This window comes from Antedon mediterranea, chromosome 10 (genome assembly GCF_964355755.1).
Source record: "Antedon mediterranea chromosome 10, ecAntMedi1.1, whole genome shotgun sequence".
Classification (NCBI taxonomy): domain Eukaryota; kingdom Metazoa; phylum Echinodermata; class Crinoidea; order Comatulida; family Antedonidae; genus Antedon; species Antedon mediterranea.
Genome location: NC_092679.1, coordinates 17,182,334 through 17,210,110, shown reverse-complemented (window position 1 = coordinate 17,210,110; position 27,777 = coordinate 17,182,334). Strand labels below are relative to the sequence as shown.

General features: G+C 35.2%; 3 protein-coding genes across 3 annotated transcripts; 2 read left to right on the top strand and 1 right to left on the bottom strand.

Annotated features, from left to right (window-relative positions):
• Positions 1–300: 300 nt before the first annotated feature.
• LOC140059832 (E3 ubiquitin-protein ligase synoviolin A-like) lies at positions 301–9,824 on the top strand. The gene is made up of 14 exons (XM_072105767.1): positions 301–479; positions 964–1,056; positions 1,178–1,330; positions 1,477–1,525; positions 1,699–1,802; positions 2,353–2,479; positions 3,291–3,390; positions 4,338–4,403; positions 4,890–5,137; positions 5,437–5,598; positions 6,000–6,113; positions 6,575–6,758; positions 7,108–7,274; positions 9,039–9,824. The coding sequence occupies exons 1-14, from the start codon at positions 351–353 to the stop codon at positions 9,233–9,235; spliced, it is 1,893 nt and encodes a 630-aa protein (XP_071961868.1). The 5' UTR covers positions 301–350; the 3' UTR covers positions 9,236–9,824.
• Positions 9,825–9,946: 122 nt separating this feature from the next.
• On the top strand, positions 9,947–14,004 carry LOC140061287 (uncharacterized). The gene is made up of 5 exons (XM_072107796.1): positions 9,947–10,243; positions 12,638–12,753; positions 13,051–13,164; positions 13,355–13,463; positions 13,601–14,004. The coding sequence occupies exons 1-5, from the start codon at positions 9,947–9,949 to the stop codon at positions 13,724–13,726; spliced, it is 762 nt and encodes a 253-aa protein (XP_071963897.1). The 3' UTR covers positions 13,727–14,004.
• On the bottom strand, positions 13,931–17,143 carry LOC140060767 (seipin-like). The gene is made up of 8 exons (XM_072107109.1): positions 16,786–17,143; positions 16,381–16,462; positions 16,211–16,286; positions 15,950–16,017; positions 15,675–15,809; positions 15,300–15,397; positions 14,948–15,168; positions 13,931–14,672 (listed from the first exon to the last, which is right to left on the bottom strand). Exons 1-8 carry the CDS (start codon positions 17,004–17,006, stop codon positions 14,290–14,292), a joined length of 1,284 nt encoding a protein of 427 aa, XP_071963210.1. The 5' UTR covers positions 17,007–17,143; the 3' UTR covers positions 13,931–14,289.
• Positions 17,144–27,777: the final 10,634 nt, after the last annotated feature.

Genomic DNA, 27,777 nt, shown 5'->3' with positions numbered 1-27,777 from the left:
GGATCGAATTTAATAACATAAATAGTAATAACTTACATAATGTTGAAATGATTTCCTAACTCTGTAACTTTTTAGGCTGTGGCTGCTGTTTTTTCAGCTGGTTCTCTGCTGCTGCTGCGTAACTACTCATCCGGAACAATTCTGTACTTTTGAACCAATCATAAACGCAATAGACTTTATTGTTTATAAAAGGCAAATGAGTTACCATATAAGGCATATGTAAATTAGAAAGTTATACGACGTGTAATAAATATGAACTTTGAACTTTCTCAAATAAACCGTGTCAACTCGACGTTTTTCGCTAGAAGAATTTACACGACGACGAGCCTAGCTTAAATGCCTACAAGAAAATGAGGGGTGCAATTGTTACATCTTTAAGCTTTGTGCTTACTTTTGCAGTCGTTGGCCATGCATATTTTCAAAAGAAACAATTTTACCCGTCAATGGTGTATATTACAAAATCAAATGCAAGCATGGCGGTAAGTATGTGAAGATGAAAAACGGCTGATGATAAAGTATAAAAATAATCTAGCCTAGGCTAGGCCTAGGCCTAGGCTATTAAAACACTATTTTCATCCTTGTCCGCCTTTCCTCCTGGCTGCCTCGCGAAGTTGGCTCGGGTTGTAAGAGGAGGCCTAGAATAGTCAAGTAGGCTAGAGTAGAGAAATAAATGTATGAAGTTCTTATGTTTTAATATTAATTATTAGTCAGTCAGATTGCTTGTCTTTTCTTTATTAAAATTATTGTTGATGATTTTATTTTGATTTATCATAAAATAATATAATAATTTTACTCTCTACCATTAAAACCTAGTGCTAGGTAGGCTAGGCCCTAGATAGTACTCGTAGTAGAGGCTAGCCTATACTACAGTAGGCTACTGTAACTAGGCGTACCCTCACAAAGCCTTGTTTTTCTACATACTACTGTACTAATATTAAATAAATGTTTTATTTTATGTTATAGGTACTATACTCGCAAGCCTTGGTGTTTGTTGTCCTAATGGGAAAACTTTTCAAGAAAGTGTTTTTCGGTCAATTACGGGATGCAGAAATGGAAGTACGTAATCGAAAAGTTAATAAAATATTCAACCATATACACCCCAGTCACTAAATGTCAATCATTTCAAATATAGTGTTCTAAATATATACTTTAAATTACTGTGTTTTGTTTTTTTAAGCACATGATAGAGCGGTCTTGGTATGCAGTGACGGAAACCTGCCTTGCTTTCACCGTGTTTCGTGATGATTTCAGTCCGCGCTTTGTTGCCATGTTCACTCTTCTTTTGTTTCTCAAGTGTTTCCATTGGCTGGCAGAAGACAGAGTAGATTATGTAATTACCATTTTAAATTTAAAAAAATTAAATATGATAAATTTAATTTATTTCTAATTGATGGTTAAACATTTTTTTTTTATTGTTTGTGTAACAAATTTATAAAAGAAGATTTAAATAATGCAATTTTCCCAAAAATTTTTTAGATGGAAAGAAGCCCAATAATATCGTGGATATTCCATCTTCGAGCCATTAGTAAGTATTCTCATTTTTACCAAGTACATCATTCATTTAATTTTAATTAAATCATTCAATGTTTATTATAATCATATCAATGTTTACATGGATGCAGTGAGTCTATTGAATTTTCAGTTGTTGCTAGGTACTAGTATACAGTATTCATGTGTGATTATTTGGTTTTTTTTCAGTGATAATGGTGGTTTTGTGTTGTCTTGATATGTTGTTTATTCACAATGCTTACCACTATACGCTGACTAAGGGCGCATCAGTTCAGCTTGTTTTTGGCTTTGAGGTAAGGCTTTATTTTTAACATGTGATGTAACATGTGATGTAAATGTAAAAATAATACTAATAATAATAATAAAAATCTAATGTTCCTCTGATATAAATGAAACTAATAAAATAAACGAAACGTGTGACAGATTTTAAGAATTTAGGTAGAAGCTTGGCTGCATAATGTGACCAACAGACATGCACTACTACTATGCTCTTATAAGTTTGCACATTAAAGGACTCTAATATGTTTGCACATTAAAGGACTCGAATATGTTTGCACATTAAAGTACTCTAATATGTTTGCACATTAAAGGACTCTAATAGAAGAAGGGGGTGGGTGGACATCATCCTATCCTTCTTATTGTAATTACTAAAATGTGTGTGAGAATGGGGGGTGAGGTGGGATTTGTGGTTAGATGGTGTTTGACTGCAGGAATCCTGAGTCCGCCTATGCCACATACAGGAGTTAAACCAACTAACTGTATGTAACTCAGCCTTAGATACCATTTATTTGCTTGTGTTTTTTAATTTTGAATAATATTATAATCATTTTTTCTTTGGTACAGTATGCTATTTTATTGAGTGTTGTAGTTAATGTCTTCTTGAAGTACGGCTTGCATTCAATTGACTTACAAAGTGAGAATCCATGGGAGAATAAGGCTGTTTATCTACTCTATACAGAGCTTGTCATGGGTAAGTTTCAGATTCAGATTTATTTGGCCCTTGCGGAAATTCATGACAGCCACAAATCGCTCACATAACATTACAATAACATACAAAATATATATAAGTAAAATAAATATAACAAGTAAAGAGAAAGATATACAATACAAAATAAACTACAAGGTGATTCAACAGTACTGTATTTGTCATTGAAAGCATGGATGGAAAAAGGGACGAATGAATTAAGATATCTGTTAGTTCTATATAGTGTGCTACGTAGTCGCTTTCGTGACCTTAACCATACATAATCTTGGTGTAATGGATGTTTATCATTTAGTATTCATATTGATATTTAAGAATACTCGCATTAATATTGAAAATATTCATATTAATAATATTTTTAAGTTGAAGTAGTATATATTAATATTTAACAGAGGCTCCTTGCAAATCGCATTTTTAGTAATGATAGCAAAGAGTGTATTATAAGGAAAATGAAAATACTAAAACACTGAAAATTCCCAGTATCGAATGTACGGTTGAATAAACTGTTTTTTAAATCATAAAAAAAACACTGTTTTTGTCAACCATAGGCTTTAGTGGTTTCTTAATTACATATGAAATAGCAAGTCTGATTTTATCTATAACTGTTAGTGTTAGTAAAACCATGCTATATAAGTATAATAATCATGTGATGTGCCCAAATATGGTAGTGATATGCCCAAATATTTGAGTCAAAAGATAATTCTTTAGTCTGCCACCACCTTAATTTCCTTGGATAGTTTAGCTTGTTACAAATATTTATATATTTAACAATAATTTTTATATGGAACTTTTTTGTCAGGCTTCATAAAGGTGATATTATACACAGCATTTATGGCTATTATGATTAAAGTGCACACTTTCCCATTGTTTGCGATCAGGCCAATGTATCTTGCAATGAGGTTAGTACAATACATTCTTTTTTTGTTGTTATAATTTCAAATCAAAATTTAAATTAACAAGGCAATTTAAAATGTGGTTGATTGGAAAAAAACTTGATACAATAAATATATCAACTTTTATCTATATAATGACATAAAATGTAAATAATATACGGACCTTCAGTGACATTTATCAATGTATATAAATATGTAAAATACATATAAAATGTCATTATTAGATAAATGAACATTAAAAGGGAACATTATGATGTACTGTAATAATGGTCTAGGGAAATATCATATTTCGTAGAATTTAAGTGCGAAAATAATAAGTTCTAATATTAATATATATTATTACAATAGACTCATCTTTAATATGTTTCAATATTTAACAAACCAGGAAATGTATTTTTATGTTAGTGTGTGGAAAAATAAATGACTTACTATTAATGGTTGGTAGTTTTATTTATTACGCTCATCTTTAATTAGGTTCCAATGTATAACAATACCGGACCAGATTTATTTCAAATTTAAGGGAGTGCGAAAATAAATTATTGACTACGTTAGTGTGATTAATTGCTGACCTTGCGTAGACTTATTTTTTTATAATTTTACAAACGGAAAGTAAATATATATCATGTTAATTTTTTATCTTAACTGTTTGTATTGTATGGAGTGAGTGCAGAATCTGTTTGGGCTTTAGTCTATTCTCATTCCTGGTTATTTTTACATTGATGACCGAATAAATATTATTATAAGTAATAAGTTAAGTAAAAGGTTTTGCATATTGATTAAAAGATAAAATTGTAGATTATTTATATGGTATTAATAATAAATTGAACAGTCACTTTTTTAATTAGAAATGTCATTCTTTCAAAAATATACTTAGCAGTGTATCCTTGAGTATATGAAACATTTAATAAATTATGATTTTATTTTTATTAATATACATATTGCTTTTATGATAGGTCATTCAAAAAAGCACTCAATGATGTCGTTTTGTCTAGAAGAGCTATCAGAAATATGAATACACTGTAAGTAGAACATACATTTGTATCCATTCGTATATATTAGAGAAATGATAGTAGCACCCCTATTTAAGAGACACTTTTGAGACCCAACAAAGTGTTCCTTCGTATGGTCGTGTTGAATGCATTTAATAGGTTATTTGTTAATTGTTTGGATATTGATTTATTTTATGATAGTTTAAATGTATTTAAGGGTAAAATTGTTAAATGTCTATAATGTTCCAATCTTTGTTTATGTTATTGTTGCTTATTTGAATATATTATTATAGTTTATTATGTTTAGATTCAACCTGTTAGTGGCGGTTTCATCGCTGTTGGTTGTCAACTGAAATAAATAAAATAAGTGTTTGTAAAATTTGTTTGTTAAACAGGAAAGTGTCCCCTTAAGAGGTGTTACTGATTACCAATGTCCAAAGGGAGGGTTCTACTACAATAATGTGTGATTGGTTTTCAGCTCTTTAATGGCTCATGTCATGATGTTTTCCTCTTTAGTTATCCAGATGCCACACCAGAAGAGCTTGCAGCTGGGGATAACGTCTGCATCATCTGCCGTGAAGAGATGGTCACCAACTGTAAGAAGCTACCATGCAACCACATCTTTCACACCAGCTGCCTTCGATCATGGTTCCAAAGACAACAGTCTTGCCCAACATGCCGTATGGATGTATTGCGTATGCCCACAACGCCAACACAGCAGCAAGCACAGGCACCTCAGCAACAGCAAAATGCTAATCAAAATGGTAAGACAAGGCTTGACCTCGTGACCTTGTGTGCAAACATTCTCTGTACTGTACCTCCACATATGGCATTATACATAATAATGTCCAATATCATATGCAAATTTTGTAATAGAGTGTCACATATTTATTAATTATCACATGTGGCACCTGTACTATGTTAAGGTTGGTATGATTAGTATGCAAAGGGTGTTACATGTGATACCTATGTGACAATGTATCAAACAATTTGCCTGTGATACTGTACAAATTATAGATACAGAACAAAGAATCAGCTAAAATTCTGTTTATTTTCTTTGCAGTTCCTGGCATGATGCCACCATTTCCTGGCTTCCCGTTTTTTCCAATGCAGCATGGACAATTCCCGCAGTTTCCACAGCCTGGTCAATTCCCACAGCCTGGAATGGCTTTTCCACAACCACCTCAGCCTGCACAAACTCAAGCTAATGCAGATGCCACACAAGGTAACTGGAACAAATAAATTTGCTTTCTAGACTAAATGAATTTACTGTATCCGAAAATCCTATCGATTTATATCGATTATTTTGCATATTTAGCGCTGTAGCCACCAGTACGGTTGTATGGTTTCAACCTGACCACTTTTTAACAGAGGCCTTTGGCAACCCAGTGGCTTGAACAGAGATTGTTCCCTTTTCTTGCGAAAACACTTTATTTCTTGTGACATCTCTGATATTTTTATTTTCATAACGCAAACTTTCAATTCAATCTTCGTTCAAGCCTTTTGAAATAAAATAAATGGTTTACCTTTTGTTTCCTACCGCCTAACACTGACTGACTTCATTAAATTTACTGTAGTTGATCACCAGTTTTTTACCTTTGTTTAAATGTTTTATTTTATATTTAGGCACTACTAGTACATCAGAAGCAGATAGTACAACAACTGCACCGCCCCCACTGTTCCAGGGAATGATGCCCCCTCCATTTATGATGCCTCCACCTTTTATGATTCCACCATTTAGTAAGTAATTGAACTTTCTGCTTTTATTTTCCACATTTTTTTAGTAGGTAGGTTAGACTTAATTATGCATTTCATTTATTTTGTCTCCATAAAAATACAATGTAAAAAACATGGACAAATAACAAGAAAAACATCACACAAAACAATTCATTTTTTTAAAAACCATATTTAATGAGGGTGATCCATCCAGCAATTGCTGATCATTAGGGACCCTCAGAGGTTCACAAGACAAACATATGCACAAGATGCTCTACACAAACAAAGTCTTATTACAAGTCTTTGGGAGTGGAGTTGTAATTTTGTCCTTAGAAAAAATCCTGACATGTGACGGGACTTGAACCCAGGACCTTTGGAATGGTAGCCAAGCATCATAACCACCAAGCCACAACTCTACTCTATAATATGTAGCTATCCACAGTTTTTCGATTTTAAAAATAATTTGTTTGTGTTTGATTTGCCAGATATTCCACCACCTAGACCTCCTCCAGATTTCCAAGGCTTGAATGATGAAGAATTACGAGCTATGGAGGGTACAGAAAGATCTCATATGGAGGCGAGGATCGAATGCCTTCGTAGTATACACACATTCCTAGATGCAGCTATGATACAAATACAACAGTATACAACAGTAATGCAAAACCTGGGGTAAGTATTCATATACCTGCTTCAAATAATCTATTTTATTTTTTTATTTTTATTTTTATTTTATTTGTTTTGGAATCTTGAGACTGACTTGTTTGTAGTACCGTAAAACCTCTATTAAGAGGGACACCTTCAGGACCCAACAAAGTTGAGGAATTATTAGACTTTCGGTTCTTCTGTACATCCAGTGGCATAACGCCTATGAGCGCTCACTGGCTAAACCCCTGAGCAGTGCGCAGAAGAAATTCATTAAAATATGTCAAAAAAGGCTAAAAATGCCCTAGGCCTCCAGTGTTAGAGGGATCAGGGGCCTCAGTTCTCTGCATCACTCAATTTCTTTTATTTTTGATAGAATAAATGTACCAGCTAGTAGCAGTACGGCTTCTACTGTTACGGTATCCGCCACTACTACAGTGACAACACCAGTAGCCTCGGCAACTTCAGATTTAGATTCACAACCAAGTACAAGTAAAACTACAGCAGCTGCAGATAGTTCCACCAAAGGAACTGAAATTGATTGTATGTATTATTGTTTTGTATAGGTTAATTAATTATAAACAATACAATAATATGCACATTCCATTTGCCAACTTTAGGAAATACCCTATTATTTAGCTGGCCAGTAGATCCCATATTAAAGCTCAGGTACAGGCATGAATTTTAAATATAATATATGGTTAATTGTACATAAATCAAATATTTGTAACAGAAATCGAGACGAAAAAACATGAATTTCCCTTAATATGGTCAAATACAAAATTTGGCAAAATTCTTCCATAAAAACCGGGTATTGCTAAACACCGCAAACCCCGCAAACCCCCGCAAACCTCCAAAAAAACATAGCAAACCCCATCGAACCAACATAAAAGTGATTGAATCATGTAGTGTACAACCCACTGGGTATATCCATGTAAAAAAAAATAATACATTTTTACTGTTAACTAATTATTTTTGGGGTAAAACATCATTTTTTGGTCAAAAATGATTGCTAAACCCTGCAAACCTAAAAAAAAATATAGCAAACCCCATCGAACCAACATAAAAGTGATTGAATCATGTAGTGTACAACCCACTGGGTATATCCATGTAAAAAAAATATTAAATTTATACCGTTAACTACTTATTTTTGGGGTAAAACATCATTTTTTGGTCAAAAATGATTGCTAATTTTTAACCAAAAAATTATGTTTTATCCCCAAAAATAAGTAGTTAACAGTAGAAATTTAATAATTTATATACCCAGTGGGTCGTACACTACATTATTCAATCACTTTTATGTTGGTTCGGTGGGGTTTGCTATGGTTTTTTGGAGGTTTGCGGGGTTTACCAATCATTTTTGACCAAAAAATGATGTTTTACCCCAAAAATAAGTTGTTAAATGTAGAAATTTAATTTTTTTTTTACATTGATATACCCAGTGGGTTGTACACTACATGATTCAATCACTTTTATGTTGGTTCGATGGGGTTTGCTATGTTTTTTTGGAGGTTTGCGGGGGTTTGCGGGGTTTGCGGTGTTTAGCAATATCCTAAAAACCAGGAAGACTTTTTTTCAGTTGTTATGTAGTTAACCTAATGTAATAACATGTCTGGTGACTCCCTAGACAGTGAAAAAAGATGGTGGATATACGGTGGATAATTTTTGCTATAGCATGAAAATAAAAATCTGAAGTTGAATAAAAATATCAGAAATGTAATATTAAAGTTATATTACCTATATTTAGTCATCTGATAACATTTTTTACCACACCGTTTATTTTTCATAGCTTTTTAAAATGCCTCTCTATTTACAAAATGTGTGTACAAAAGAATAGAGATTTTACTGTGTAATTTGAACTATCCCCCCACTGATAAGAAAGTGCTTATTTTCAACAAGCTCATGTAACACAAATAAAATCCCAAAAATTATGAAACATAGGGGAAACTATAGATCGATAATTATTGGAATGTATGATCAATAGACATTTTTTGCCTGCACCTGGCCTTTAAGAGAATACCTTTGGGACACACCTAATTGTCCACTTAATAAGGGTGTCCTCAAATTAGAGGTGTTCCTTGAATATTGATTGGCTGGGGTGTTAAAACATATATTTCTCTTTGTTCTTTAACATGAAAGTGTCCGATTAATAGTGTGTCCCTTGATTAGGGGTTTCCCAAAGGAGGGGTAGATGTACTGTAATTCTTTTTTATAAAAATCTGGCTTTTGGTAGACTTTCCAAATTCGAAAAGTTCCAGATTTGACTGTTCACAGTAAGTAACATTTGCTTTGTAATTCTATTTTCAGCAACAGTATTAGGAGCCACTGGCGGACAAGATGAGCCGGTGCCAGAGATTATTTCCGATGATTATGAACTCAAATTTGAAATGACTCCTGGGGAGCATGATCACCAAGAAATTAGACGACGTAGAATACAAAGGTTATCTAGTGAACAATTAGAAAAAATTGAAAACAATCAAGAGGAGGATTCATCGTTACAATGATCAGTTTTTAGATCATAGATTATATTAAATTATCTTCGTTTTCTTTTATTCATAATCATAAATAAAAATTCATAAAATAAATATTATATATTGTAAAGTTTAGAGTACACCCTGCTCAACACTCGTGAGGAGGGATTTTTTCGTTCGTAAATTTTTAGTAATTAAATCACATATTTTCCACCCCTTTTTTAAGTTTTAAGGATAATTCTTTTTTTGACTTGATATGTGCAATTATTTTTTTATTGTAAAGTTATGCATATCTTATTAGGCTTGTTTCTACAGTACTGATACTGACTACTGATTTTCTTTATCCGACAAGGTGAAAAACAATTTATTTTACTCTACTGTATAAATGTATGCTTATGTAGGCCTAGTGGCCTAGTATTATTATGATTATTTATTTATGAAGTATATATGTATGTTCTAATTATTGGGGTTGGGGAGGTTTTAAAAATAACAAACTGGTTAACATTTTTAACATAGACCTGTCTTTGAAACTCAATTTTGAATTATTTTCTCTCTGCCTTTTTAAATAACTTATTGATTAGCCTATTAATGGAAAAATAAATTTTATTTTTTCGTTGTCAAATTTTGTCTTTTTTCATTTATTATGCAAATTTTCTTTGTTCAAACACAAATACATTATTTTGAAAAATTGTCACACGCACCCAAAACTTTTTAAACGTAGGAGGGCGCTCGCTCGTAAACAAGATGGCAGCACCCAGTAGAAGTGTAGAAGGCAGAATTAATGATGGAAAAACCGGCTCATATTCCGTAACTAATACTTTTGCTTTACTCGCTACAATCACATCTGTATTTTATATAATTGTTGCATTAGTTTCTTTACAAATTCAAGATATTGAGGAAGTATATACTCCTCTTTTTCTTATAAAAACCCTAGCATGTTCGTGGGCCGTGTTTCAGCTGTTGCTGTTTGTTTTGGTCAAGTTGGCAGGCGTGGGCAAGGCAGCTAGCCATCGCAGTAGTACGGGTGTATTGATTTACAAGGTTTGTGTTTTTGGGCCTACAAATGGCAATATGCGACACTTTACCTCTTTTATTCAATGTTTCAATCAATGCTGTTTTTTATGTAGGTTTGTTATACATAAATATTTATTATAAATATGGATATTTTATTTTTTGAAATAAATATAATTATACTTATTAATAATAATAATATTAACTAGACATGAAACTCGTCACTTTGACGAGTTAGTTATCCGCTCGACAAACGCCACGTGCATGTCATACGTTAGAATATTGCACACAGAAAAATATTAAGGCATTATGACCTGAACTGAAGAATATGATATGTTGTTATTTCTGAATTCTGTAATTTTGTGTCATATAGTATACACAGTACAATCTGTATACATATCACAAACAGTGTAAAATAGGTGAAATTACGGGACCGGTATTTTATTGTAATTTTTAACATCTTGACGGTTTCAAAATGAAATGCAAAAGTAGAAATTTCAGAATAAAATTATCTCAGCAACAACATATTAACGTGTAGAAGAAATTTGAATACGTGAAATATTAATGCGCGCTCTTTTAAATGTAATGAAATATAAGGCAAAAGATGAAAATACGACTTTTTTTATTTAACTGGCCATATGATGATGTCACAACATTCAATTGGCACAATTTTCACATGATTTTGTATCTACAATACAATAGCTTCCTGAAAACGTTTTATTCGTGATTATCACATTTTATTCTTACGAGCTATAACAGATTAAAATTTACTGTAAAGATGAAATTAATGACCAACGTAATTTAAATTTGTAGGCATGATGACGTTAAAAAAATTTTAAAAAATTTAATTCATGCAAAAGATAGTTGATTGACCTAGAATATATTAAAATCGGGGTGAAAATGGACAACGAATAAGTGGAGATGCGCTCTATTAAATGTGATGAGCTATGACGAAAGAGACAAAAATCCTATATTTTATATTCGCGTGGCCATACGATGACGTCACAATGTCCGGTTAGCCATATTGATTAATGATCCGATATCTACAACTCATCACCTTCCAGAATATGTAAGTAAAAAAAAGTTCTCCACGTAGTTTAGAATCTATGATTGTTTAAAAAAAGGCATAATTTTGACGAATTTTTGAATTTTTTCTTTAAAAACACGCACAAATTGTATAATTCGACGTGCTCGTATGACGTAATTTTAAGTCTAAATTGTTTTAAAATTTGATAAAATTACTATAAAAGGCTGGAAAGACATAATTCACGCAAAAACAGATGTTTTTAGCGCTACGTGCGGACCACGCGCGTAAAATTGTTCGCGCGCGTGGGAATTTTTGACATGCTCAAAATTTCATGATCAGCGTAGAAAGTTGATTAGAAATTAATTTTGTGCATTTTAAATTTTAAATGCGCGTGCGCGCGTAACTTCGTTTAAAAAATGCCATTTTTAGTGCACAAAAAGTTAGCGCAAGATATAAATTAAACTTTTGCTAAGTTTCAACTTACATAGTTATATGGTTTTCAATCTATGTTGAATACGGGAAATTCATAAAATCACGCGTAAGTCACGTTACGCATTTCTGACGTCATTCACAATAGTAGGTGCACAACTTCACGTGAATGCCCATATGTTGACAAAGTTATGAAATGTTATGTTTACACATTTTTGATATAAGCGAGACACTAAAATAGAGGAGAAATGCGCGTGCGCGCGTAACGTCTTGTAAAACATGGCATTTTTAATCGACAAAAAGTTTGCCCTTGATATGACTTAAATTTTCAGAAAGTGTCAAAATAAAATTATGCTTGGTTTTTAGCCTATGATCAATCATAAAAAATCATAAAATCGCACGTAAGTCACATTGCGCAACTCTGACGTCATTCAAAATAGGAGGTGCACAACTTCACGTAAATGCCCATATGTTGACAAAGTTATGAAATGTTATGTTTACAAGTTTTTGAGATACGCGAGACACAAAAATGGAGGAGAAAGAAAGAAGAATAATATAAAGAAAAAAAAAAAGATCCAGGACGATTACAAGGAGTTATCCGCTACTAAGCGGATAACTAATTATTATTAGGCTTCTATGGTTTTTAAAATACCCATAGAAATATTATAGTGAACCTCCATGATCTCTGTCTGTAGTAACCCCATACCTCTGCAGTACGGTTCAACTACAACAGTACTCATATTTATGAGTTTTTTGCCAAAAAGTGGCCTTCATTCCTCAAAATCATTGCCATAGAGTATGCGCGTATGCAGCGAGTAGATTTGCAATTAGTAATTTTTCACATATAGTGGGAATTTTTCACATTAATTTAAATCAGTTAAATATTACATATAAAGCAAAAATAAAGTATATTTTAATGTCTCTTATGTGACTCCCTTGTAACAAAAGCATTATTTATTTTTTATCAGACGAGAATCTCTTTTTGGATCAAGTTAAGAAATGTAGTTTTATTATTCTTCTTGTACGTTGCCAGTTGTATTGCTTTCCAAGTCATTTCAGTGCTGTATGGTGCTTATATATTTGAGTAAGTATTACAGGAAAATTTTATATTAAACATTTTAAATGTTAAAAATGTACCATTGTTTTCTTACTAGTTTGTCTGCTCAATCACTCACTAAAGAAAATCTTTATTCATCAGAATCACCTAAACCTAATATGATATGCGTGTCTGGAGTGCTCAGAAGTTGACCATGATACACTCTGCGCACTTCGGAAGTAACAATACCAGACTGGCACATATTTCACACAACCACATGTTATGCAAATTTTTCATAACCTTCAACAAAATGTATAACAAACCATGGATTGTTTATTCTTGCAGAAATATAGAAGAGACATTTGTTTTCTCTGTGTTAATGTCAACATTAGTTTCTTTACCATGTTTATTAATTAATGAACTTAATCAAGATGCTTGGAATAGACTAATTATAGGAAGGTGAGTACAGAATAATAAAGATACATGATTCATTATTTGCCTTTTAAAAAACTCTGTTTGCTGCCACCTATATTTTTTATTAAAGATACATGATTCTATTATTTGCCTTTAATAAAACCTGTTTGCTGCCACCTATAATTTCCACAGAGAACACTTTTCCAAACCAACCTGTTTATTGCTTTATTTTCAGTACTTTACCAGGAGTGGAAAGCTATGTATTAGCAGTTGCCTGTTGTAGCTTGTTAGGGGCGTGGCTAGGAGCTTTACCGATACCACTAGATTGGGATAGGCCTTGGCAGGTAAATCCTAATCACAATTTTATTCCGAATGATTTCAGTACAAGTTGCTTATTTGCTTTAATTCCAACCCCTGTCATGAACAACGAGAACTTTCTAATGGTTTTATTTATGTTATCTGTTTTTTTTTGCTGATTTAGGTGTGGCCTATATCATGTTCAATTGGTGTTGTGATTGGCCACGGGGCAGGACTACTTTTCTGTACTGCACATGCTGGATTAAGGCAGCTTCGACAATACCAAAGAGGAAAGACAAAACTTTTCTAACATCTTAAATCTTTCTTCTGCTGAACATTCACTCTTGATCTATGTTCTTTCCACATAACAAGCTAGTATTTTGGGTTGGCCCTGGTCTTGGAACTGACATGTTTTAGCACTATCTAGTTAGTAAGTAGATGAACAAGATATCAACAGTCTTGTATTCAGTTCATACTTTTATTATTTTTTTTAAGCTTAATTATTAATTCAGCTGCTTTCATTTTTATCACCATGTTAACTTATTTTTTATTATTTAGTTTTGTTTTGCATATTACAATAAAATGAAGACTTTCATTTAAGATTTAAGTAAAAGTGTTGGAAACTTAAATATTATCAGTAATATAGTTTTCGTAATAACATATTTAACAAATAAATATTGCCTACCATAAGAAATTAACTTCATCAATAGTTACAGTTTTATTTAAACATAAAAATATATATAAAACAATAATTAATACAATTACTTATATATGATATAATATTGCGAATTCATTTTACTGCAAAAATATAAAACCTATACGCACACTTACGATTTTCTAGAATACAAAAATGGCAAAAAATGAATGTGTGGTTTATTGGTCAAAAGGTTTTCGACGTCTGACTGTTACTTCTTCGTCTTCTTCTGGTTCGATCAGATGTTCATTATTTATACCGTTGACATCCGCCATAACCTCTTCCCCAACTCTTACAAGACTGTCACTACTACCACTGCTATCACTTGCCGAGAGATGAACTGGTGTGTCTTCTGAAACATCTGGTCGTCTTGATCCTTGGTGGAGTGTTTGCACATTACTTTTAGGTCTGATAGAAGCAGCTAAAGTGCCATCTTCCTCTCCGTCTTCCATGTGAGTCTGTCTTGATGCCTTTGGTTGTCCAGACACTCTACCAACTGGTGGGGCAACACTTGACGCGGTGTCCAGAACAGTTACATGAGCTGGTCTAGTTCGTATCTCGGCTGTATTGAAAATAAGAAATACTTTTGTACCAAATGGAAAACAAAGAAGAGGAACGTAGCCTACATAGTTGAGCGGTTAAAGTGAAGAAGAGTTATCCTTGAGCATGGCTCTGGTGGTAGAACATAAGTGTACATATTTGTATATGTCTTTCACACCTGTGTGCAATTCAGCACAGTTTGGCTGCAAGACACGAGTTATTCCCACACATTTATACACATCAATTTATCTTGTACTGAGGCTGCCACTATTATGTCACATTCCCAATGTCACTTACCTAATCTTTCCTGTTCCACCATCCTCTGTACCTGCTGCAGCCTTTCACCATACCTATTTTGTACTGGACCATGCCCGGAGGCCTGAATCAGTGATTGTGTATGCTTTGATATCAACCCTATGCATCTGTACCAGGACAATGCTGTGACAAAACAAAGTAGGGTGAAGAACCCCACAATGCCAAAGAACGCAGAGCTCACTGGCCAGAAGAACATGAAATACCTGAAGACAAAAATAGTTTATACAAATTAACACAGTGTTCACAATAATATCAGACCACATGATATAAATGATTATATCACCACCATAATGCTCGAAAATGGCGTCCAGATACGCAAGTTGAGTAAAAATACCTGAGACCACTAAAGCGAGCGTAAACTTCCAACGACGAAGAGTACATTTCAATCCGACGTGCTTGTATCATTAGATTTGCTCCAATAATTGGTTGATACTACAATAACAAAGAAAATTGATAGCAATTACCGATTTACAGTATGTGTTACACTGACATCACACAGGACAAAACTATATGTATTTACAATTTCTGTTTGCTTATATTATAAAAATACAAATTTTGACTGTACATAAAAACACTGATTGACTGACCAGAACACGATTGACTGACCAGAACACGGTTGGCTGACCAGAACACTGTTGGATAACTAGTCTCAATACTTTCTTCAGGTCCCAGCCCCAATGTGACCAAAACTCCATTTCCCAATACTTACCACATTGTCTATAAAATTGTCGTAAAGTTCCACCGTTAAACTCTCTTTTTCATGTTTGTAGCCTGTCATCAAGAACGGCGAAAAAATCATAACCTCCAAATACTTCAGTAATGCAGACCTATACTTGATTAAAGCCTGAAAAATAAATTGTTGAATTGAAATGATTCAATTGTAACAAAATACAATGAAAAGGGATATCGGAAGCTAGGGATGTACTGCAAATTTTCAGGAAGCTAGGGATGTAAATGGTGAAGACAGGCAATAAGAGCACTTACAGGTCGAGATGATTTGTCAACAATTTTTCCACCCTTAGCAAACAATTCCAGGTTAATCATAAACATGCCTACAAGAAAAGAAAAATGAAATGGTATTAAAAAGCAAGATAAAATTCAATGGTATAAGAATCAGAGTGACTACTATAGTTTGCCTTCTGTCTCTAGATTAATGTTTGTGTGCAAATGGGTATCCAATCAGTCCATGAAGTATAATAAAGATTTTTCAATATTTTTGCTTAATTATGATTTAACAATACATACCAAGATTTTCATTAGTTGGGGACTGCGGGACGTCCATTTGTAAAAAGATGTTGTAACTTTGGCCTCGCATTAGAAACTAGAAAAGAATTTAAAAATGCTGAAAGCAGTTGAATGATTGAATAAATAAATTAAAAAATATCAATGAAGTGTATGTTTTGAAGTAGGCCTACCTGTGTTTTTGATTGTGTTACAAATGTAAGGTTTGCATATGGAAAATGACATTCTTTGGATCCAGAATAAACTTCACAAGGACTGAAAATAAAAACAATTCAAAAGAAATTATTATTTTAGTGAACATTTTTTTATTTCCTTTAGAATAATGCCTACGGTAGATAAAATGATTTTAAAATAAAACATATTTTTCATTGTATAATCAACGTAAAGCATATATTATGTTTATTCTGACAAGTTGAAGTAGAAGGAATTTTCACAAACAAGATTTAGTCGACATCTTAATTGAACAACTGTACTACCAGCAAGTACTAGGCTAGTAAACTAAAAAAAATATTTTGACTCGATCATCATGATGACGGAAGAAACTGCAAATCAGGGAGCCATTTGAATTTCCTTATTACCTGAAAGTCAAATATACAGGCCTTGAATGTATTGCAGTAGGCATGTAGGCATAATAAAAACTACCATACAAAAATGTTGAAATCCAAAACAATAATGCTAAAATTGAGACAACAAATGTTATTTTCACAACTGTGTCACGAAGCCAGAAATACCACAGGTATGTTTCATCCAACATCCACTGTGTGGTTAAATTTACGGATTGTTTAAGAGAATCCAACATGTTTCTTATCTCGTTTAATAACTATACAAAACGACAGAAACGTGTAGAATTGCTGATTTTGTTGTAGAAGTTAGTTAGGCTAGTCCAAAAATCAAAGACAACTTTTGTGCAATACACCACAGGTCGAAACTGTGTGATAAAAAAACAAACCAGGAGGTTTGGAGATTGGGTCAAAGTTCAATGCTTATGATAGCTTTTATGTAATTTGAATTGTTTGATCTGTAGAAACAAGTGTGGTTTAATTTTTCAGTACTATAAAGGCTTGTGTCAAGCTAGCCGACAATAAGCCAGCCGACAATAAGCCAGCCCACTTTTATTTTTTCCAGCCGACAATAAGTATGAAACGCCGTTTGTGTATTTTTCACATTTTCAGTATTGCTTAAGGTTTTTATAGTATTAGAAATTCAATATTTGTGAGAAAATGGCGGATTGCTCCTGGGAGTCACTTGGTGGGATTATACTAGGGGACCTCCTTAATCGTCAAGTATAAGTTAGAGTAGAACCGCTGGTCCTGTTTACTCAGCCCTCATCTTTTAAATCTGAGTGTAACTCATTACGATTTTTAATATTATAGTGAAATTTGATACTGTATTTGTGAGAAAATGGCGGATTGCTCCTGGGATTCACTTTCTGGGATTATACTAGGGTACCTCCTTAGTCGTCCAGTATAAGTTAGGGTGGGACCACTGGTCCCGTTTACTCAGCCCTCATCTTTTAAATCTGAGTGTAACTCAATTACGATTTTTAATATTATAGTGAAATTTGATACTGTATTTGTGAGAAAATGGCGGATTGCTCCTGGGAGTCACTTGGTGGGATTATACTTGGGTACCTCCTTAGTCATCCAGTATAAGTTAGAGTAGGACCGCTGGTCCTGTTTACTCAGCCCTCATCTTTTAAATCTGAGTGTAACTCAATTACGATTTTTAATATTATAGTGAAATTTGATACTGTATTTGTGAGAAAATGGCGGATTGCTCCTGGGAGTCACTTGGTGGGATTATACTAAGGTACCTCTTTGGTCGTCCAGTATAAGTTAGAGTAGGACCGCTGGTCCTGTTTACTCAGCCTTCATCTTTTAAATCGGAGTGTAACTCAATTACGATTTTTAATATTATAGTAAAATTTGATACTGTATTTGTGAGAAAATAGCGGATTGCACCTGTGAGTCACTTGGTTGGATTATACTAGGGTACCTCCTTAGTCGTCCAGTATAAGTTAGAGTAGGACCGCTGGTCCTGTTTACTCAGCCCTCATCTTTTTAAATCTGAGTGTAACTCAATTACGATTTTAAATATTATAGTGAAATTTGGTACTGTATTTGTGAGAAAACGGCGGATTGCTCCTGGAAGTCACTCGGTGGGATTATACTAGGGGACCTCCTTAGTTGTCCAGTATAAGTTAGAGTAGGACCGCAGGTCTTGTTTACTCAGCCCTCATCTTTTAAATCTGAGTGTAACTCAATTACGACTTTTTAATATTATAGTGAAATTTGATACTGTATTTGTGAGAAAATGGCGGATTGCTCCTATGAGTCACTTGGTGGGATTATACTAGGGGACCTCCTTAATCGTCCAGTATAAGTTAAAGTTGGACAACTGGTCCCGTTTACTCAGCCCTCATCTTTTAAATCTGAGTGTAACTCAATTACGATTTTTTATATAGTGAAATTTGATACTGTATTTGTGAGAAAATGGCGGATTGCTCCTGGGAATCACTTGGTGAGATTATACTAGGGTACCTCCTTAGTCGTCCAGTATAAGTTAGAGTAGGACCGCTGGTCCCGTTTACTCAGCAGCCCTCATCTTTTTAAATCTGAGTGTAACTCAATTACGATTTTAAATATTATATTGAAATAATTATAGTAAACAAATTATAGTAAACAAGGCAAGTGGTCCTACTCTAACTTATACTGGATGACTAAAGAGGTACCCTAGTATAATCCCACCAAGTGACTCCCAGGAGCAATCCTCCATTTTCTCACAAATACAGTATCAAATTTCACTTTAATATTAAAAATCGTAATTGAGTTACACTCAGATTTAAAAGATGAGGGCTGAGTAAACAAGACCAGTGGTCCTACTCTAACTTACACTGGACGACTAAGGAGGTACCCTAGTATAATCCCACCAAGTGACTCCCAGGAGCAATCCGCCATTTTCTCACAAATACAGTATCAAATTTTACTATAATATTAAAAATCGTAATTGAGTTACACTCAGATTTAAAAGATGAGGGCTGAGTAAACGGGACCAGTGGTCCCACCCTAACTTATACTGGACGACTAAGAAGGTACCCTAGTATAATCCCACCAAGTGACTCCCAGGAGCAATCCGCCATTTTCTTACAAATACAGTATCTAATTTCACTATAATATTAAAAATCGTAATTGAGTTACACTCAGATTTAAAAGATGAGGGCTGAGTAAACAGGACCAGCGGTCCTACTCTAACTTATACTGGACGACTAAGGAGGTACCCTAGTATAATCCCACCAAGTGACTCCCAGGAGCAATCCGCCATTTTCTCACAAATACAGTATCAAATTTCACTATATAAAAAATCGTAATTGAGTTACACTCAGATTTAAAAGATGAGGGCTGAGTAAACAAGACCAGCGGTCCTACTCTAACTTATACCTAACAACTAAGGAGGTACCCTAGTATAATCCCACCGAGTGACTTCCAGGAGCAATCCGCCGTTTTCTCCCAAATACAGTACCAAATTTCACTATAATATTTAAAATCGTAATTGAGTTACACTCAGATTTAAAAGATAAGGGCTGAGTAAACAGGACCAGCGGTCAAAATCTAACTTATACTGGACGACTAAGGAGGTACCCTAGTATAATCCCACCAAGTGACTCCCAGGAGCAATCCGCCATTTTCTCACAAATACAGTATCAAATTTCACTATATAAAAAATCGTAATTGAGTTACACTCATATTTAAAAGATGAGGGCTGAGTAAACGGAACCAGCGGTCCTACTCTAACTTATACTGGACGATTAAGGAGGTCCCCTAGTATAATCCCACTAAGTGAATCCCAGAAGCAATCCGCCATTTTCTCACAAATACAGTATCAAATTTCACTATAATATTAAAGATCGTAATTGAGTTACACTCAGATTTAAAAGATGAGGGCTGAGTAAACAGGACCAGTGGTCCTACTCTAACTTAAACTGGACGACTAAGGAGGTACCCTAGTATAATCCCACCAAGTGACTCCCAGGAGCAATCCGCCATTTTCTCACAAATACAGTATCAATTTCACTATAATATTAAAAATCGTAATTGAGTTAAACTCAGATTTAAAAGATGAGGGCTGAGTAAACGGGACCAGTGGTCCCACCCTAACTTATACTGGACGACTAAGGAGGTACCCTAGTATAATTCCACCAAGTGACTCCCAGGAGCAATCCGCCATTTTCTCACAAATACAGTATCAAATTTTACTATAATATTAAAAATCGTAATTGAGTTACACTCAGATTTAAAAGATGATGGCTGAGTAAACAGGACCAGCGGTCCTACTCTAACTTATACTGGACGACTAAGGAGGTACCCTAGTATAATCCCACCAAGTGACTCCCAGGAGCAATCCGCCATTTTCTCACAAATACAGTATCAAATTTCACTATATAAAAAATCGTAATTGAGTTACACTCAGATTTAAAAGATGAGGGCTGAGTAAACAAGACCAGTGGTCCTACTCTAACTTATACTGGACGACTAAATAGGTACCCTAGTATAATCCCACCGAGTGACTTCCAGGAGCAATCCGCCGTTTTCTCCCAAATACAGTACCAAATTTCACTATAATATTTAAAATCGTAATTGAGTTACACTCAGATTTAAAAGATAAGTGCTGAGTAAACAGGACCAGCGGTCCAAATCTAACTTATACTGGACGACTAAGGAGGTACCCTAGTATAATCCCACCAAGTGACTCCCAGGAGCAATCCGCCATTTTCTCACAAATACAGTATCAAATTTCACTATATAAAAAATCGTAATTGAGTTACACTCAGATTTAAAAGATGAGGGCTGAGTAAACAGAACCAGCGGTCCTACTCTAACTTATACTGGACGATTAAGGAGGTCCCCTAGTATAATCCCACCAAGTGAATCCCAGGAGCAATCCGCCATTTTCTCACAAATACAGTATCAAATTTCACTATAATATTAAAGATCGTAATTGAGTTACACTCAGATTTAAAAGATGAGGGCTGAGTAAACAGGACCAGTGGTCCTACTCTAACTTAAACTGGACGACTAAGGAGGTACCCTAGTATAATCCCACCAAGTGACTCCCAGGAGCAATCCGCCATTTTCTCACAAATACAGTATCAAATTTCACTATAATATTAAAAATTGTAATTGAGTTAAACTCAGATTTAAAAGATGAGGGCTGAGTAAACGGGACCAGTGGTCCCACCCTAACTTATACTGGACGACTAAGGAGGTACCCTAGTATAATTCCACCAAGTGACTCCCAGGAGCAATCCGCCATTTTCTCACAAATACAGTATCAAATTTTACTATAATATTAAAAATCGTAATTGAGTTACACTCAGATTTAAAAGATGATGACTGAGTAAACAGGACCAGCGGTCCTACTCTAACTTATACTGGACGACTAAGGAGGTACCCTAGTATAATCCCACCAAGTGACTCCCAGGAGCAATCCGCCATTTTCTCACAAATACAGTATCAAATTTCACTATAGAAAAAATTGTAATTGATTTACACTCAGATTTAAAAGATGAGGGCTGAGTAAACAGGACCAGTGGTCCTACTCTAACTTATACTGGACGACTAAGGAGGTACCCTAGTATAATCCCACCAAGTGACTCCCAGGAGCATTCCGCCATTTTCTCACAAATACAGTATCAAATTTCACTATAAAATTAAAAATCGTAATTGAGTTACACTCAGATTTAAAAGATGAGGGCTGAGTAAACGGGACCAGTGGTCCCACCCTAACTTATACTGGACGACTAAGGAGGTACCCTAGTATAATTCCACCAAGTGACTCCCACGAGCAATCCGCCATTTTCTCACAAATACAGTATCAAATTTTACTATAATATTAAAAATCGTAATTGAGTTACACTCAGATTTAAAAGATGAGGGCTGAGTAAACGGGACCAGTGGTCCCACCCTAACTTATACTGGACGACTAAGAAGGTACCCTAGTATAATCCCACCAAGTGACTCCCAGGAGCAATCCGCCATTTTCTCACAAATACAGTATCTAATTTCACTATAATATTAAAAATCGTAATTGAGTTACACTCAGATTTAAAAGATGAGGGCTGAGTAAACAGAACCAGCGGTCCTACTCTAACTTATACTGGACGATTAAGGAGGTCCCCTAGTATAATCCCACCAAGTGAATCCCAGGAGCAATCCGCCATTTTCTCACAAATACAGTATCAAATTTCACTATAATATTAAAGATCGTAATTGAGTTACACTCAGATTTAAAAGATGAGGGCTGAGTAAACAGGACCAGTGGTCCTACTCTAACTTAAACTGGACGACTAAGGAGGTACCCTAGTATAATCCCACCAAGTGACTCCCAGGAGCAATCCGCCATTTTCTCACAAATACAGTATCAAATTTCACTATAATATTAAAAATTGTAATTGAGTTAAACTCAGATTTAAAAGATGAGGGCTGAGTAAACGGGACCAGTGGTCCCACCCTAACTTATACTGGACGACTAAGGAGGTACCCTAGTATAATTCCACCAAGTGACTCCCAGGAGCAATCCGCCATTTTCTCACAAATACAGTATCAAATTTTACTATAATATTAAAAATCGTAATTGAGTTACACTCAGATTTAAAAGATGATGACTGAGTAAACAGGACCAGCGGTCCTACTCTAACTTATACTGGACGACTAAGGAGGTACCCTAGTATAATCCCACCAAGTGACTCTCAGGAGCAATCCGCCATTTTCTCACAAATACAGTATCAAATTTCACTATAGAAAAAATTGTAATTGATTTACACTCAGATTTAAAAGATGAGGGCTGAGTAAACAGGACCAGTGGTCCTACTCTAACTTATACTGGACGACTAAGGAGGTACCCTAGTATAATCCCACCAAGTGACTCCCAGGAGCAATCCGCCATTTTCTCACAAATACAGTATCAAATTTCACTATAAAATTAAAAATCGTAATTGAGTTACACTCAGATTTAAAAGATGAGGGCTGAGTAAACGGGACCAGTGGTCCCACCCTAACTTATACTGGACGACTAAGGAGGTACCCTAGTATAATTCCACCAAGTGACTCCCACGAGCAATCCGCCATTTTCTCACAAATACAGTATCAAATTTTACTATAATATTAAAAATCGTAATTGAGTTACACTCAGATTTAAAAGATGAGGGCTGAGTAAACGGGACCAGTGGTCCCACCCTAACTTATACTGGACGACTAAGAAGGTACCCTAGTATAATCCCACCAAGTGACTCCCAGGAGCAATCCGCCATTTTCTCACAAATACAGTATCTAATTTCACTATAATATTAAAAATCGTAATTGAGTTACACTCAGATTTAAAAGATGAGGGCTGAGTAAACAGGACCAGCGGTCCTACTCTAACTTATACTGGACGACTAAGGAGGTACCCTAGTATAATCCCACCAAGTGACTCCCAGGAGCAATCCGCCATTTTCTCACAAATACAGTATCAAATTTCACTATATAAAAAATCGTAATTGAGTTACACTCAGATTTAAAAGATGAGGGCTGAGTAAACAAGACCAGCGGTCCTACTCTAACTTATACCTAACAACTAAGGAGGTACCCTAGTATAATCCCACCGAGTGACTTCCAGGAGCAATCCGCCGTTTTCTCCCAAATACAGTACCAAATTTCACTATAATATTTAAAATCGTAATTGAATTACACTCAGATTTAAAAGATAAGGGCTGAGTAAACAGGACCAGCGGTCCAAATCTAACTTATACTGGACGACTAAGGAGGTACCCTAGTATAATCCCACCAAGTGACTCCCAGGAGCAATCCGCCATTTTCTCACAAATACAGTATCAAATTTCACTATATAAAAAATCGTAATTGAGTTACACTCAGATTTAAAAGATGAGGGCTGAGTAAACGGAACCAGCGGTCCTACTCTAACTTATACTGGACGATTAAGGAGGTCCCCTAGTATAATCCCACCAAGTGACTCCCAGGAGCAATCCGCCATTTTCTCACAAATACAGTATCAAATTTCACTATAATATTAAAGATCGTAATTGAGTTACACTCAGATTTAAAAGATGAGGGCTGAGTAAACAGGACCAGTGGTCCTACTCTAACTTAAATTGGACGACTAAGGAGGTACCCTAGTATAATCCCACCAAGTGACTCCCAGGAGCAATCCGCCATTTTCTCACAAATACAGTATCAAATTTCACTATAATATTAAAAATCGTAATTGAGTTAAACTCAGATTTAAAAGATGAGGGCTGAGTAAACGGGACCAGTGGTCCCACCCTAACTTATACTGGACGACTAAGGAGGTACCCTAGTATAATTCCACCAAGTGACTCCCAGGAGCAATCCGCCATTTTCTCACAAATACAGTATCAAATTTTACTATAATATTAAAAATCGTAATTGAGTTACACTCAGATTTAAAAGATGATGGCTGAGTAAACAGGACCAGCGGTCCTACTCTAACTTATACTGGACGACTAAGGAGGTACCCTAGTATAATCCCACCAAGTGACTCCCAGGAGCAATCCGCCATTTTCTCACAAATACAGTATCAAATTTCACTATATAAAAAATTGTAATTGAGTTACACTCAGATTTAAAAGATGAGGGCTGAGTAAACAGGACCAGTGGTCCTACTCTAACTTATACTGGACGACTAAGGAGGTACCCTAGTATAATCCCACCAAGTGACTCCCAGGAGCAATCCGCCATTTTCTCACAAATACAGTATCAAATTTCACTATAAAATTAAAAATCGTAATTGAGTTACACTCAGATTTAAAAGATGAGGGCTGAGTAAACGGGACCAGTGGTCCCACCCTAACTTATACTGGACGACTAAGGAGGTACCCTAGTATAATTCCACCAAGTGACTCCCACGAGCAATCCGCCATTTTCTCACAAATACAGTATCAAATTTTACTATAATATTAAAAATCGTAATTGAGTTACACTCAGATTTAAAAGATAAGGGCTGAGGAGACAAGACCAGCGGTCCTACTCTAACTTATACTGGACAACTAAGGAGGTACCCTAGTATAATCCTACCGAGTGACTTCCAGGAGCAATCTGCCGTTTTCTCACAAATACAGTACCAAATTTCACTATAATATTTAAAATCGTAATTGAGTTACACTCAGATTTAAAAGATGAGGGCTGAGTAAACAGGACCAGCGGTCCTACTCTAACTTATACTGGACGACTAAGGAGGTACCCTAGTATAATCCCACCAAGTGACTCCCAGGAGCAATTCGCCATTTTCTCACAAATACAGTATCAAATTTCACTATATAAAAAATTGTAATTGAGTTACACTCAGATTTAAAAGATGAGGGCTGAGTAAACATGACCAGCGGTCCTACTCTAACTTATACTGGAAGAATTAAGGAGGTCCCTTAGTATAATCCCACCAAGTGACTCCCAGGAGCAATCCGCCATTTTCTCACAAATACAGTATCAAATTTCACTATAATATTAAAAATCGTAATTGAGTTACACTCAGATTTAAAAGATGAGGGCTGAGTAAACGGGACCAGTGGTCCCACCCTAACTTATACTGGACGACAAAAGAGGTACCCTAGTATAATCCCACCAAGTGACTCCCAGGAGCAATCCGCCATTTTCTCACAAATACAGTATCAAATTTCACTATAATATTAAAAATCGTAATTGAGTTACACTCAGATTTATAAGATGAGGGCTGAGTAAACGGGACCAGTGGTCCTACCTTAACTTATACTGGACGACTAAGGAGGTACCCTAGTATAATCCCACCAAGTGACTACCAGGAGCAATCCGCCATTTTCTCACAAATACAGTATCAAATTTCACTGTTTAAAAAATCGTAATTGAGTTACACTCAGATTTTAAAGATGAGGACTGAGTAAACAAGACCAGCGGTCCTACTCTAACTTATACTGAACAACTAAGGAGGTACCCTAGTATAATCCCACCGAGTGACTTCCAGGAGCAATCCGCCGTTTTCTCACAAATACAGTACCAAATTTCACTATAATATTTAAAATCGTAATTGAGTTACACTCAGATTTAAAAGATAAGGGCTGTGTAAACAGGACCATCGGTCCAAATCTAACTTATACTGGACGACTAAGGAGGTACCCTAGTACAATTCCACCAAGTGACTCCCAGGAGCAATCCTCCATTTTCTCACAAATACAGTATCAAATTTCACTATATAAAAAATCGTAATTGAGTTACACTCAGATTTAAAAGATGAGGGCTGAGTAAACGGGACCAGCGGTTCTACTCTAACTTATACTGGACGATTAAGAAGGTCCCCTAGTATAATCCCACCAAGTGACTCCCAGGAGCAATCCACCATTTTCTCACAAATACAGTATCAAATTTCACTATAATATTAAAGATCGTAATTGAGTTACACTCAGATTTAAAAGATGAGGGCTGAGTAAACATGACCAGTGGTCCTACTCTAACTTATACTGGACGACTAAGGAGGTACCCTAGTATAATCCCACCGAGTGACTTCCAGGAGCAATCCGCCGTTTTCTCACAAATACAGTACCAAATTTCACTATAATATTTAAAATCGTAATTGAGTTACACCCAGATTTAAAAGAATAGGGCTGAGTAAACAGGACCAGCGGTCCTACTCTAACTTATACTGGACGACTAAGGAGGTACCCTAGTATAATCCCACCAAGTGACTCCCAGGAGCAATCCGCCATTTTCTCACAAATACAGTATCAAATTTCACTATATAAAAAATTGTAATTGAGTTACACTCAGATTTAAAAGATAAGGGCTGAGTAAACGGGACCAGCGGTCCTACTCTAACTTATACTGGACGATTAAGGATGTCCCCATGTATAATCCCACCAAGTGACTCCCAGGACCAATCCGCCATTTTCTCACAAATACAGTATCAAATTTCACTATAATATTAAAGATCGTAATTGAGTTATACTCAGATTTAAAAGATGAGGGCTGAGTAAACAGGGCCAGCGGTCCTACTCTAACTTATACTGGACGACTAAAGAGGTACCCAAGTATAATCCCACCAAGTGACTCCCAGGAGCAATCCGCCATTTTCTCACAAATACAGTATCAAATTTCACTATAATATTAAAAATCGTAATTGAGTTACACTCAGATTTAAAAGATGAGGGCTGAGTAAACAAGACCAGCGGTCCTACTCTAACTTATACTGGACAACTAAGGAGGTACCCTAGTATAATCCCACGGAGTGACTTCCAGGAGCAATACGCCGTTTTCTCACAAATACAGTACCAAATTTCACTATAATATTTAAAATCGTAATTGAGTTACACGCAGATTTAAAAAGATGAGGGCTGCTGAGTAAACGGGACCAGCGGTCCTACTCTAACTTATACTGGACAACTAAGGAGGTACCCTAGTATAATCCCACGGAGTGACTTCCAGGAGCAATACGCCGTTTTCTCACAAATACAGTACCAAATTTCACTATAATATTTAAAATCGTAATTGAGTTACACTCATATTTAAAAGATGAGGGCTAAGTAAACAGGA